This window comes from Populus trichocarpa, chromosome 12, assembly GCF_000002775.5.
Source record: "Populus trichocarpa isolate Nisqually-1 chromosome 12, P.trichocarpa_v4.1, whole genome shotgun sequence".
In the NCBI taxonomy this organism is placed as follows: Eukaryota; Viridiplantae; Streptophyta; class Magnoliopsida; order Malpighiales; family Salicaceae; genus Populus; species Populus trichocarpa.
The window spans coordinates 9,416,889-9,432,489 of NC_037296.2; the positions used below are offsets into that span (position 1 = coordinate 9,416,889).

Genomic DNA, 15,601 nt, shown 5'->3' on the forward strand with positions numbered 1-15,601 from the left:
AATTAGAACAGAGTTGTGATAGCAATAAGTCCGTTTTCAACACAAATTCTGAAGGATTTAACCAACCTTAAGGACTAGATAAAGAAAGAAGAAGTTAAGTAGCATAAGAACTTCTAATTAGCCTAAGAAATCTTGAAGAAATTCAGCAGCCAAGGAAGACAATAAATAGAGCAGAACACAGCTGAAACAAGGGCTCTGCAACATTCTTTTCTCCTCTACTTTTGTCAATTTTCCAGCAACTATGAACTAATTTCTAATTTCAGTTCAAGAGGAATACACACCATCTCCATTAGCAAGTTGTGAGAAGTAATGTTAACATTGTAATTCTTTCAGATTCAAGCATTTATTTATTCTTGTTCAGAATTATGCTATTGATTATTATTCAAGCTTATTGAATTGTTTTGAGATCGCATGTATGCTTTCTAGTTTTTTTCAATCCGTAATTATTGTTAAGGACTGGAGTAAGAACCAAAATAATTAATTTAATTGCTGCAACTCTCATCTTGATTTATTAAGGAAGAATAAACTAAGTTAAATTATCAAGCTTTTGAATGCTTGCTTAGAATAAATGCACAGACTTTACTCCTAAAACTACTGCTGAGTGAATGAGAATTGCTTTCAATGATAAATTCGCTTGATGGTAAGAAATTGATTAGAGAGCTTTGTCTTATTAATTTACTTGTAAACTCATTGATTTCCCTTAGTTTTAAGGAATATTGAATGTATTTGCTTGACGTAAAAAATATTTATTTTACTTCAATGATCAATAAATTTATAGGAATAAATATTTGGATCCTTAAACTGAGTTAACAACATATCAATTTATTATTTTTATAAGAATTATTGTTTCTTTAATTTTTCATTCAAATCCCCCGTTCTTTTTTATTTTAATATATTGTAGGAAGATTAAACAAAATTTTTTTTAGGTTTGACCTGGTTTTCACGATTATACTATAAATTTATTTTACTTATAATAATTAAATAGAATTATATTTTGAAGGTTACAAATAACAAACATTTATGTTTTTGGTGGTATGTATCGTGAGCACGCATAATACTAAAAGAGAGTAGACGTAGGCTTCCTTAATCTGCTACACCGATAAATCCTTTTTAGCCAGTCTCACAACCAGTAAATTGACTCTTTTTATCTGATAATTTATTATTATTATTCAATCATATTATACATTACAAGTAATTAACAAGAAAGAAATTACTAAATCTTGTCGAATACAATCTCAACCCCATCAACTGGCATTTGATGTGAAAGATAAACCATGTCAGCATCAGGATTAAGTAGTTCCCACCTGAAATTTCATCACAATAACATTAGAGAGAGGGTGTTCATGTTATGGCAAGGTGAGAAGAATACATGTCATTAAGGTAGGTTCGCGTCATCGTACATAACAGAACTAAGAACATAATAACAGTACAGTTAATTGTTTCTACAAACAATATTCATTGCGTTTAACAAAGCATGTGACTAGTGAAAAAAGATTTCGATGCTTACTTGTATCCTACACACAAATGATGTAAAAAAAGTGCCAGTTGTAGGCGAGCAAGCATGTTTCCTGGACAGATTCTCGATCCATTACCAAAAACTTGATACGTTCCAGGCCTTGCCGGTTCCTGTGTAGGAAAATTGTTGTAATGATAAGCCAGGCATAATATTCAGCTTTCTCATGTAACCGATATGATTTGCAATTTTGAACTTACATTCCATCTGTCTGGGTTGAAGCACATAGGATCCTCAAAATTTTCAGGATTTGTATGGAAGTATCGAGCCCAGATAATCACTTTCCAATTCTTCGGTATCTTATAACCTATATATGTGTAGAGCCATTGATATTTATCATCTATTCGATCAATTCAACTATCCTCCAGTACTTACCAGGAGAAAAAGAGACCAAAAAGCTAATGATCAGAGGTACCTTTATACTCAACTTCTCTGGTGGCCATTCTAAAATAACCGCTGCAATGTTGGCCATTCTTATAGTTTCTTCCACCACCTGCTTGAAGAATATAGAGCAGGAACTTGGATTAGTAAAATGATAGTTATTAACAGTTAAAGACAGGGAACGGTGTACCAAACCTAGCTACTTAATGTATCCATACCTTGTTTGTGTACTTGAGTTTAGCAACATCTTCACTTGTAATGAAATCTCGCTTTTTGTTCTTGCATAGAGCAGTGTTCTCCTCCTATAAAAAAGAAAATGTCAAACGAAGAAAACCGCAATTTTGTTTGCGAGAATCTAGCTATTTCTTCTTGTACAAATCATACCCGTAGCTTTGCAAGGACATGAGGATACTTGGCAAGATAGTAAATAGCCCACGTTGAAGCAATGGACGTAGACTCATACCCAGCAATAACAAGGCCAACTATGTTGTCTAGCACCTCTTGATCACTTAATTGACTTCCTTCATCGTCTTCAATTTGCCTCAGTCCATCCATTAGATCATTTGTCTTCTCAGACTCATGTTGCCTTTTCTTCTTCTCAAGTTCCCCTCTGAATATTGCGTCAAGCTTCTTCTTGCACTGTCACAGTTAACACCATAGATAGATATATGATAGTAGGCCAGGTTAAAAGAGAACTAGTTTATTGTACGAGTTTAAACCTGCAGAGCATGGCGATAGGCAGTTCCAGGAATGTTCAATGGGTAAGCTCTAACTCCACGGACCAACCCCCTAAACAACTCATCTATGGCATCCAACTGCTGTCCCGGTTGCAAGCCTACGAATAATTTCCCAATGTTCTCGAAGGTTACCTGTTAATTAATTGTTATAATTAAGTGCACAAATCAATATATATTTCAAGGATCTTTGGCTTAATTTGCAATAAATAGGCTACTCCCTCGTAAACCAACACACACACACACACACACACACAGAGACAGCTAATTAAGGATAATATGAGTATTATATCAAATGTGAATTTTGACGGAAGAAAATCATAAAAGTAAACTTGTGGGTCCTAAAACTTAACAGAACTTTTTAGTTTTTTCTTTCTATAAAAATGGATCTCACCTTTTTAATCTCCTTGTAAGTATTGATTCTACGCTTATCGACCCATGATTGGAGGGCAGCCACCATCCTCGGCTGTACGAGAGCAGCTATGCGGCAAAGAGCATCTGGCCGAGTGATAGCATTAGTCACGTGGTTTCTAAGTCTTTTATGGGCCTCTCCCTGAACTACTACCAAAGAATTCTGGCCTAAAATATCCACGCTTGGCCACTTCAAAATAAATATGTCATTTGATTGGAAAATGAATTTACTGACTGCTGGGAAACATGCTATGATTGACGGTGATCCAAAAAGGTGGGTTCTGTACAATCCTACTCCGTCGCCGTACCTGATCATTTTAAAATCATGTTAAGTAGTCCATGCATGGAGGCGGCTTTGGTAGTGCCGACCGAGAGTGTAGTAGAAATTGGATACTGATTATATATTTCAATCCATATGAATATTAGAAAACTAAATCAGGAATTCCATATTCTTAAGACTCCATCCTTCCTTAACAGTAACACTAAAAAAAAATTAGTTTTATATATTAAAATGAATGGTGCGAAACTCTTATGCTTCAAGAAAAAAAAAAAAAAGCCGCAGAATGACATCATGATCTTACCAGCTTCTCTTAGAATTGATGAAATCATCTGGGCGGCCAAGAATTTTGAAGTACCAGAGGAAGGTAAGCATCTCGCCAACAAAGGGAAATCCCAGGTGGCCAGGTGGTAACTTTGTAGCAGTACCGGAAAGTTGAAATTTCAGAGGGAGAACGTACCATATCTCGTTCCACCACCACGTTAGTAAACCCAACAACGGCAGGGATCCAATAATGCAGGCTAATAATACACCTATTGTAATTTCCATTTTAAAACATGCAACCGCTATATATTATCTTGAATAAGTATGACCTAACTCTAATAGCCTATTTGTACCCTTAATTATACCTATTTCTGGGATGGAAAGATTCCTTGAGGATGATGCTGTGGTAACCAATCCCATTTCCAGACAAAACAGCAACACTTCCGTGAGTGAAGAGGCAGCAAGCGTGATATAGATGAGTTCATTTGGTGTATCTTTTTCTACTATTTTATTTATTTCACTCTCGAAGGTGTTTCAATCTATATTTCAAAATTACGAACCACGTTCTTAAGGGTCGAGTCATCGATCGTGCAGACAAAACAAAGCTTTTCTACGAACTGCTTCTGGTGCAACGGATTCTATTGAAGAAAAAAAATGTATTGATTAGAAAACAAAATTCAAGTAGTAGTAATATTTATGTGTTAGATAATTGGTTAATCTTTTAATTCTATCAAATCTAATTCATTTTTTCTAGTCAAAGTGATTAACTTAGGTCCCAATTCGTAGATTTGAAGACTCTCAAGTGCTTATGTAAATATCTTTTTATAAAGATAAAGTGCAATGATATTTTAAAAAAATAGACTTTGAAAATATACTAAAAATATTGAGAATGAAGAGATTGTCAGTGCAATTATATTTTATAGAGATTGTCAACCACAATGATCAATTTCACGCTACTGCTGTGTTGCCAGGGGTTGAGTCATCGTGCAGGGAAAGCATAGCTTTCTACGGACTTCTTTTGGTGCTACAGATTCTATTGGAAAAAAAATATTGGTAAGGTAAAAAAAAATTCAAGTAGTTTGGGATTATTATAGAATGTATACTATATAAAAAATATTATAGTCATACTCTTGTGTTGTAATCTCCACCATTACTATTGTATATTACCCTACACATATGTATAGAAAATGTTGGCTAACCAGTAGGTTAAGCCTCCAAATTATTCTCAACTTGGTATCAGAGCCTTCTACCATCAGAACTCTTCTCTCCCTCTCCCCCTGCAGTCGGCCTCATCTCTCCCTCTCCTAAATGGACTCTGCTGCTGCTGCCGCCGACTTCTCCCCCACCACTGGTGGTGCAGCCCAGCCGGCCAGCCATTCAGCAGCCGTTGCTGATGGTTCTTTCTCCCACCAGCAGCAACCCCAACCTACAGAGTAGAACCATGGTTCCTTCTCTTATATTTTTGTCGTCCCTCTTCACATCATGGGGACAATAACTCCTTCTATAGTTGCGTTGTCCAACACTCATCAAGTGGTCTATTTGAAGCTTATAACCACCAACTATCTCTATTGATGAATGCAGATGAACCCATATCTTCTTGGTCATGGTGTTTTCCACTTTATTGATGGCTCAATGCCGTTTCCTCCCTCTCATATTTCTGACAGTTTTGATGGTTCTTCTTCGGCAATCAACCCCTCTTTTCTTCGTTGGAAGCAACAGGATTAGCTTATTTTAAGCATATTACTCTCTTCATGGACGTCCTGCATCTTGTGGTAGATTGTCAGACTTCTTCTTATGTTTGGCGCACTCTTGAGAAAACGCTTGCTTCTCTGTTGAATTCTCGCATTATGCAACTCCATGGATCTTTTCAAGATCTTTGGTAAGGAGATGCTTCGATTACTACATACATGCAGCACGCCAAGTCATTATTTGATGAATTGACTACTGCTGGCCAACCTCTTTCTCTTGAAGACATCACCCTCTATATATTTCATGGTCTTCACAGTGAGTTTAAAGACTTGGTCACTAGTCTTGTAACCAAGGCAAAATTGTTGTCATACGTTGACCTTCACAACCATCTTCTTACTTATGAGTTTCTGCACAAGTCTTCTCTTCCAACCATGGCTGCAAATTCGCCTCTGCTACCCACACCTTCTCTGTTGCCCTCTGCTCACCTTGCCCAACATCAACACCGGTCTGATTTTAGCCGTAACAGAGGACATTCACGCGGCTACTGGCACCCCAACAACAATCGGTATAATAGCCAACACAGGTCTGATTTTCATGGTGTTTATTCTTCTGTCTCTGCAGACTGGAAACAGAGTAACTGGCAGCAGACCAGATGGTCTACTAGTTCTGCGAAGTGGCCTCCTCACTAGCCTTTTGAGCTGACTATCAAGTATCCACTCTGCTTCTCTTTCGGCCACATCACCCCCTAATGTGCTCAGTTTCGCAGTAGGAGCCACCAACCTTCTGCTCATTTTACTGTTGGTTCAGTTTCTGCAGGTAGTTGGTTCTCGGATACTGGTGCAAACCAATATGTTACTCCTGATCTTGCAACTCTGACCGATTCTGCTCCCTATCTTGGTAATGATCACTTGCATATTGGTGGCAGTAAGGGTCTTCTCATATCCTCTATTGGGCATACCATGTTACGTTCCCCTAAACGCATATTTATGTTATCTAACGTTCTTCATGTTCCTCATATTACCAAACCATTGTTATCTGTTCAAAAATTTTATCGTGATAATAATGTTTATTTTGAATTTCACGCCTTTGTGTTTTATGTAAAAGATCTCATCACCAAAGCAGTGTTCCTTTCTGGTCAGAGCAATGATGGTCTCTATATTCTTTCTAAGTCTTCTGTCACCACTATTCCTCAAGCGTATTGGTCTCCTTGCGTCTCTGCAACTGTTGATCTATGGCATCATCGATTGGGTCATCCTACTTCCCGTATTTTCAATTTGTTAGTTTCTAAAAATAAAATAATATGTACTTTTAGGCACTCTCTTATTCAATGTCAAGCTTGTCCGCTTGACAAGTCTTCGCATTTGTCTTTGCGACCTACGAGTCATAAAACTTCTACTTTACTTGATTTAGTATTTAATGATGTTTGGGCCCTGCTCCTATATTTTTCTCTGATAGTTTTTATTACTTTGTTATCTTTATCGATGCGCATACAAAATATCTATGGTATTATCCTCTTGTTGCCAAATCAGATGTGTTTTCTATATTTCAACGTTTCTAACTGCTTGTTGAGCGTCAGTTTTCCCGCAAAATTAAATCTTTTCAAACTAATTGGGGTGGTGAATATCGCAAGTTAAATAGTTTCTTTCAAACTATTGGTATTCATCACAGATTAATTTGTTCTCATACACATGAGCAAAATGACAGCGTTGAACGTCGCCATCGTCATATTGTTGAAACAGGTCTTAGCCTCCTAGGACAATGTAGTGCCCCGTTATAATTTTGAAATTATGCATTTGAATCATCGGTATATCTCATCAATCGCATGCCCACTCTTGTCCTCTAAAATCAGTCTTCTTTTGAATGTTTGTTTAATCGTACTCTTGATTATGATTTTCTACGTACTTTTAGGTCTCTCTTTTCCTTTTTTGCATCCATACCATGCTCATAAGTTAGATTTCTGTTCAACTCCATATGTGTTCTTAGGGTATAGTTCCTCTTATCTTGGTTATCGTTGTCTTGATTTAGCGTCTCAATGTATATACGTCTCCCGTCATGTTCGTTTTCATGAAAATGTGTTTCCGCTTGCAAAATCTGAACAGATAGCTCCACCCATATCCACCTCTACCTAGCCTACACACTTACCCACCTTGATTACCTCCCCCGTTTTCACCCAGCAGCTCTGTCGCACCTCCTGCCCCATAAAAACAGCCACCCCGTTCCCCACCCTTATTTGCCACCATACCACCGTCATACAACCTTGCCCTTATGTCACCATTTGCATGTTTTTTCCGATGATCATTATGCAGGCTCAGCTTCTCCTCCTTCATAATTGCATTTTTACAAGTCTGTTACTACCGCCAGTACAGATTCTACGGCAGGCTCTCCTTCATCTATTGCTCCGAACACAGGTTCTTTGGCAGATCCCTCTGTAGGTCTACAACTCTTTGTTGATCTCTCCTCTTATTCGCTTCAGCAGCTTCCCAGTTCAGAGTCTTCTCCTCTTCGGTCTGCCGCCCATCAGCATCCGATGGTTCTTGGCCTATGGCTGCCGAAAATTGCACTTCTCACAGCGTCTGCAACCTCCTTTACTGCACTTATCTCTCAGGTAATGTCCTCTTCTACCTCTAAGCCCATTGCCTTATCTGATGTTAACAGGTATGAGGCGTGGTATGGTGTTATGCGTGATAAAATTCAGGCCCTACGCTCCAATAACACCTGGTCATTGGTTCCCTTTCATCATTCGATAAATGTTGTTGGTAGTCGGTGGATGTACAAGATAAAGCGTCATATGAATGGTAGTATTGAGCGATGAAAAAAAAACAACCCAATTTAATTAGGGTTAAAATGATAAAACTCGCATCCCTAGACATGAGACCATGATATTCCCATAGAAAATAAATCAAAACAGATTATAAAACTCAATTCCAAACCGACTCAATATTGAATGATCAAATTGAAAAAAAAAATCAATTAAAAAAACAAAAAAACAACCTGAGTTATCTCAGGTTAACCCGTTAAACAACTATTCACGGGTCATGGGGTCGAAATAACCTAATAAAAAGCAAACAAAATAAATTATGAAGTCTAATTTCCAATTAACACAATATTAAATGATGAAATTGAGAAAAAAAGTTAATCAAGAAAAAACAATTCGAGCCAGCCGAGTTAACCTATCGAACCCGCGATTCATGTCATGAGAGTGGGATAACCCAATAAAAAATAAATATAATATTAAATGATAAAATAAAAATAAAATATTGATTGAAAAAAAAACAAAACACTTGTGCAAATAATGTTAAGGTAGGGTTTTCACTTTAGATTGCTATAGTAATAACTCTGTATAATTTATTTCCAAGCTAAGTTTTATAAATATAGAAGCATCAAAGGGAAGAAAAATTAAAAATTGTATAAGGGTTTATATTATATTAGTTTTTAGATCTTAATTAGAAAATATTAGACTCTAGGAGGTGTAATTTTTTATTATGATATCGATATTTAAAGCATGTCTTACATTCACTTGGCCATATTTATATTTTAAGTCAATGATCTATTTTGAAATTAGGATTCTTTTTATTTTTTAGGAGGATGACAAGCGTAGGATTGTTTTATGATCTGCTAATTTTTTTGTAGTCTAAGATTAGCAAATAAAATTAGAAAAGTAAAAAACTAATAAATGTTTAGTTTATAAATATGCAATATAATAAATATATGGCTACTTGCAATCATAATAAAAAGACTAGTATGCTACTAAAAATGTATATAATATTGTATAAAAAATATAATTACAATTCTAGCATGCATGCTAATATATATGATTAAATAAAAAAAATTTACTTGTTGGAGCATTTTAAAATTGATTAAGCTTTGTTGTTGTTAAGGATCAATTCTTTACTTTTAAGCCTTTATTACTCATCACTTGGTACAATAAGACTTTCTTCAATAGGCCTCTTAAATTTTGAACAACACCATCTTATTTAGGTACACTCATAAACAAGGTTCAATGAACCAATGGAATATTGCTTAACAATCTCTCTACGTGGACTGAACCTAAACTCTAGATTAAGAGAAATTTTGGAAGTAAAAACTAAGATTTAAAAAATAGAAAATAATGTTAAAGAATAAGGTGAAGAAGAGTGTCAAATTATATCAAAACAATGCAGAATTAACCAACCTTAAAATAATGTTTAAGACTAAAGTTTACTTGATTGAGGACTTCTCCCCTCTGAAAGCTTTGGTATTCTTTAAGCCCCATTTTAACTTTTCATTTTATAAATACGAAGATTTTTTTTCCTTTTCTATGTGGAATTCTTTCAGATGGTTTTGAGTTTTATCAAAACATGTCAACCAATGGTTCTTTAAGATAAATTTTTTTTCCATCCATAATTTATTTAAATCATGTTAAAGAATTTATATTAGAGATTAAATTCCAAGTTCCAACCCAAAAAATAAATGTACCCCATTTTTAATTTGATCATAAATGTTACCATTAACCATGTTATTAAACTAAATTTCCAACATTTTATTGTATTTTCTGGATTTCCACATCAAATTAAGTGAACTAATGGACACTTGATATTAATACTTAATGTTTTGCATGTTTTTAAGATGATCCATATGACCATATTAATTATCTCTATATCAGCGAATGAACCACAACTAGAAGATATTATTCCATCCTTGCTGATGGAATACATTTGTGTACAATGGTCATCCAAAAAAAATTCCTTCCAGCTGAGGTGTATTGGATTGTTCATTGTTAGTATATGCGTGGACAAATTGAACTTGTATCAATATTCGAATTTCTTTTGATATAGGCACTGTTTAGGGATGCCATAGTTCAATAAAATAAAGAAGTTACAATATTGTTTTGCCTATATATTCCTCATTTTTTTTAAAGTATTTAGGGGATGATGTCCTCATTGAAATTAAGGTGATAATATAATATAATTTATTAAATTACTAAATTGATATTACGATTTCCCAAATAATATTATTTAATTAGGTATATTAAAGGAAAGTAAATTACCATTTGTATCAACTATATATAAGCTAAGGACAAGGATCAAGATGAAGACGTCATATCTAAGATTAATGTAGTCTCTTCACTATTCGGCATGTCGTATACTATATGCATGAGCTTCAATTTAAATTGATATATGTATATTAGTCCTAAATATTACAAAATGTCATTAACTATATAAATCTTTTATCTACCATACATAAGTATAAAACACCATCTCTCTATCATGTGGAGTTAAATTATCATTTTTATTATTATTATAACACATAAGTTAATATAAATTTCATAAACTATATTCTACCCGTCCAATAGACAGAAATAAAGCTAGTGCATATATAATCTAAAGACACAGAGGCTGGGTTAGAAGCGCAAGCGTGAGCCCCTTGATATTAACGAGACTCTCCATTTACTTAACACACTGTGTATTATTTAATCGACATGTAGCATACTATATATTCTACCCTGCACGAGAACGCGACATTGTGGAGTTCTTTTAGAGATCTTTGTTTAGATAAAAAGTTACTCGTTTATTATTATCATGATTATTAAGAATTCTAATTAATTTTTAGAGATTCTAAACTAGAAATTAATTGTATAAAAAAAATAGTAATACTCCTATTACACTCCTACCTAAAGTAGGTTACATTGTTTTTCTTTATTTGTGGTTGCTATGGTTTAAAGATGTTTTTATTTCTACAAGTATATCTATGATGAGATTGCTACGATGAGTAAACTCTAGTTTTTTAAGTCATAACTGGAATTTAATTAAAATGAACTCTAAAATCAATACCCAATGCAAGATTCATCGGATGAATTTGCAGAAATGAAAACCCAACAGACCAGAAAACCAATAAAACTAAAGCAAACCTAGAATGGCCATTTTAAGCTTCTAAAGCATGCCTCCCTTATTCCCCTTCTAAAACTAGTACATCTAACGACATTATTTTGGCTAATATCTACAAATTAGGGGTTTTATTTGGGACCTAGTATTTTTCAATTTTATCCCTATTCTTCCGATTTCATTTGATTTTACCCATAATTAACCCCTTAACTTTCTAATTTCATGCAATTGCGTCCTTGTTAGATTCATTTGTCAGCCCTAATTTTAAGCGTCTTTTACGAGTTGATCATTGGTCTCTGATTTGTTCAATTAGACCCTCAGATGACCATCAAACTTCCCATTTTCTTTGATTTGACCCCTGATTTCACTTCATTCCAATTCCTAAAGTCATGCGCATTTTGCAAGTTGGTCATTGGTTTATAAATTATTCAATTAAGTCCCTATTTGCTCACCAGACTTTGAATTTTGTGTAATTAAGTCCCTAATTTGACCAATTAAACTTTTCAAAATCCAATTTTAGTCCCTAAACTTTATTTCTTTCAATTGATATCAAAATTGACTCCTAAAAGTTGATTTCCCTTGCGATTAAGCCTTCAATAAATTTAATTAAACCTTTCAAAATTCCAATTGAGTCCTTAAACACCAAAAAAAACATTTTTACTAATGAGCCCCTTTGTCAATCAAGATCTTGGGTTACCATTTTGGACATTTTGATATATCAACTTTCACTTAGTGTTTTAGTCTTTCACCATTATACTTGAGCAATCCTTTTCATGCTTACTTCATGTGTATTTTCTTATATATTATTATAGAATGTATCTATATAGGAAATATTATAGGTATACTATAGAGGAAATATTGTAATCATACTCTTGTGTTGTAACCTCCACCATTACTATTATATATTGCCTTACACAATATATAGAGAAGGTTGACTAACCAATAGGTTAAGCCTCCCAAATATTCTCAACTTGGTATCAGAGACTTCTGCCGTCAGAACTCTTCTCTCCCTCTCCTCCTATAGTCAGCCTCCTCTCTCCCTCTCCTAAATGGACTTTGTTGTTGTTGCCGCCTTCTCCCCCCACCAAACCGGCGGTGCAGCCCAGCCAACCAGCCTCTCAGAAGCTGCTGCCGCTAGTTCTTTCTCCCACTAGCAGCAGCCCCAACCTGCAGAGCAGAACCATGGTTCCTTCTCCCATGTTTCTGTCATACCTCCACATCATGGGGACAATAACTCCTTCTATCATTGCGTTGTCCAACACTCATCAAGTGGTCTCATTGAAGCTTATGACCACCAACTATCTTTATTGGCGAATGCAGATGAAGCCATATCTTCTTGGTCAATGTGTTTTCCACTTTGTTGAAGGCTCAGTGTCGTGTCCTTCCTCTCATATTTCTAACTGTTCTGATGGCTCTTCTTTGGCAATCAACCCTCTTTTCTCTGTTGGAAGCAACAAGATTAGCTTATTTTAAATGCATTACTCTCCTCTCTCTCCATGGACGTCCTACATCTTATGGTATATTGTCAAACTTCTTCTTGTGTTTGGTGTACTATTGAGAAAACACTCGCTTCTCCGTCAAATTCTCGTATTATACAACTCCATGGGTCTTTTCAAGATCTTCAGCAAGGAGATGCTTCGGTTACTACATACATGCAACATGTCAAGTCATTATATGATGAATTGGTTATTGCTGGCCAACCCTTCTCTCTTAAAAACTTCAACCTCTATATATTTCATGGTCTTCGTGGTGAGTTTAAAGACTTGGTAACTAGTCTCGTGACAAAGGCAGACCTGCTGTCATACGCGGACCTTCACAGCCATCTTCTTCCTCATGAGTTTCTACATAAGACTTCTCTTCCATCCTTGGCTGCAAATCCACCTCTGTTACCCTCTGCTCATCTTACCCAACAGCAACACAACTTCAGTTTTGGCCATAATAGAGGTCATTCCCGTGGTAACTAGTGCTCCAACAGTAATAGGTATAGCAACCATGACAGGTTTGATTTTCATGGTTCTCATTCCTCTGCTCCCACGGACTAGAACCAAGGTCATTGGTAGCAGCCCAGACGGCCTGCTGCTGGTGGGCAGTGGTCCCCTCATCGGTCCTTTAAATAGAACGTCAAGTGTCAACTATGCTTCTCTTTCGGCGACGCAGCCCCACAATGTGCTCATTTTCGTAGTAGTGGTCACCAGTCCTCTACTCATCTTGCTATTGGTCCGGTTTCTTCCCCTACTTGGTTCCCGGACACTGATGCGAACAAACACATTACGCTTGATCTTGTGACTCTGACCGATTCTGCACCCTATCTTGGTAATGATCACTTCCATGTTGGTGACGATAAGGGTATATCCATATCCCATATTGGACATACCATGTTACGTTCCTCTAAACACACCTTTATATTATCTAACGTTCTCCATGTTCCTCACATTACCAAACCATTGCTATCTATTCAGAAATTTTGTCGTGATAATAATGTTTATTTTGAATTTCATGCCTCTGTGTTTTATGTAAAGGATCTCACCATCAAACCAGTGCTCCTTTTCGGTCATAGCAATGATGGTCTCTATGTTCTCTTTGAGTCCTCTGCCACCACCATTCCTCAAGCTTATTGATCTCCTTGCATCTCCACCACTGATGATTTGTGGCATCGTCGATTGGGTCATCCTACTTCCCGTATTTTCAATTTGTTAGTTTTCAAAAATAAAATAATGTGTAACAACAAATATTTTTGGTTAAAAAGGGGTGTTATTATCGACTTACTAGTAAGTCCTCAAATATTTTTGTTACGACGCATGGAAAAGGGTGTTTCGCAGCAACCTATTTTAACCAACTAGTAAGTCCTCATACATATGGGGTTGTAAAAAAGGTGTTTTTCATTTGAATGGTGATGGTTGCAGCGTTTGGAGTGGTCAGAAACATCACATTCATTCATCTGAAAGTGTCTACCTGATCAACCACAAACTAAAGAAGAAGATCCACAGTACCTTGAACGGCACTATTTTAGCTAATCCCTATAGATTAGGGTTTTTTTTATTTGGGACCTGGCATGTTTTAATTTGATCCCTATTTTTCTGATTTCATTTGATTTTACCCGTAATTTACCCTCTAACTTTCTAATTTCATGCAATTGCATCCCTGCCAGATTCATTTGTCAACTCTAATTTTGAGCATCTTTTACAAGTTGATCCTTGATCTCTGATTTGTTCAATTAGACCCCTAGATGACCATCAAACTTTCAATTTTCTTTGATTTGACCCCTGATTTCACTTGATTCCAATCCCTGAAGGCGCACGCATTTTGCAAGTTCGTTATTGGTTCATAAATTGTTCGATCAAGTCCCTATTTGCTTACCAAACTTTGAATTTTATGCAATTAAGCCCCTGATTTGACTAATTAAACTTTTCAAAATCCAATTTTAGTCCCTAAACTTTATTTGTTTCAATTGATATCAAAATTGACTCCCGAAAATTGATTTCCCTTGCGATTAAGAGGCAGCAAGCGTTTATAGATGAGTTCAATTGGTGTATCTTTTTCTACTATTTTATTTTTTTCGCTTTCTAAATTGTTTCAACCTATATTTCAAAATTGCGAACCACATTCTCAGGGGTCGAGTCATCGATCGTGCAGACAAAACATAGCTTTTCTACGAACTGCTTTTGGTTCTACGGATTCTATTGAAGAAAAAAAAAGTATTGATTAGAAAAAAAAATCCAATTAGTTTAGGAGCAATGTTTATGTATTGAATAATCGATTAATCTCTTAATTCTATTAAATATAATTCATTTTCTCTAGTCAAAGTAGTTAATATCTAGGTTCTATTTTGTAGATTTGAAGACTCCCAAGTGTTTAAGTAAATATCGTTTTATAAAGATAAAGTGCAATGATATTTTAAAGAGATGAACTCTGAAAATATACTAAAAATATTAAGAATGAAGAGATTATCAGTGCAATGATATTTTAGAGAGATAGACTCTGAAAATATACTAAAAATATTAAGAATGAAAAGATTGTCATTGCAATGATATTTTAGAGAGATAGACTCTAAAAATATACAAAAAATATTAAGAGTAAAGAGACTGGCCACTTAGAGTTTGAAGGATTCATGATGGAGATTTATGTTTTTAATTTATAGGATTAAGATCATTAACTAAAAAGTTACTTATCAATGAAATTGGTGTATGTTTTTCTACTATTTTATTTATTTATTTATTTCACTCTACAAGTTGTTTCTACTTATATTTTAAAATTACGAACCATGATGATCAATTTCACGATACTGCTGTGGTTTTAGGGGTCGAGTCATCATGCGGGGAAAGCATAGCTTTTCTATGAACTACTTTTGGTGCTACAAATTCTATTGGAAAAAAATTATTGATGAGGTAAACAAAAATCAAGTAGTTTAGGATCAAGGTTTACGTGTTAGATAATTGGTTAATCTCTTAGTTCTATCAATTGATCCATTTTC

At 35.2% G+C, this 15,601-nt stretch overlaps 1 protein-coding gene across 3 annotated transcripts in view; it reads right to left on the reverse strand.

Annotated features, from left to right (window-relative positions):
- Nucleotides 1-1,107: 1,107 nt before the first annotated feature.
- The window catches only part of LOC7484756 (ent-kaurenoic acid oxidase 1), a 30,392-nt gene continuing 15,898 nt past the window's right edge, over nucleotides 1,108-15,601 (reverse strand). Inside the window, exons 1-8 of one of the 3 annotated variants that reach the window (XR_008056902.1) lie at nucleotides 3,621-3,941; nucleotides 3,023-3,347; nucleotides 2,614-2,763; nucleotides 2,279-2,533; nucleotides 2,113-2,196; nucleotides 1,929-2,006; nucleotides 1,714-1,820; nucleotides 1,508-1,626 (exon numbers count right to left, since the gene is read on the reverse strand). Coding sequence is in view for 2 of the 3 variants with exons in the window: in XM_052445798.1 (XP_052301758.1) it covers nucleotides 1,214-1,304; nucleotides 1,508-1,626; nucleotides 1,714-1,820 (317 nt within the window). In the remaining variant the exon portion in view is untranslated. Of the gene's footprint in view, nucleotides 1,305-1,507; nucleotides 1,627-1,713; nucleotides 1,821-1,928; nucleotides 2,007-2,112; nucleotides 2,197-2,278; nucleotides 2,534-2,613; nucleotides 2,764-3,022; nucleotides 3,348-3,620; nucleotides 3,942-15,601 lie in introns of those variants that run through there. The other 2 variants (XM_052445798.1, XM_024582217.2) reach the window with 2 other exon arrangements.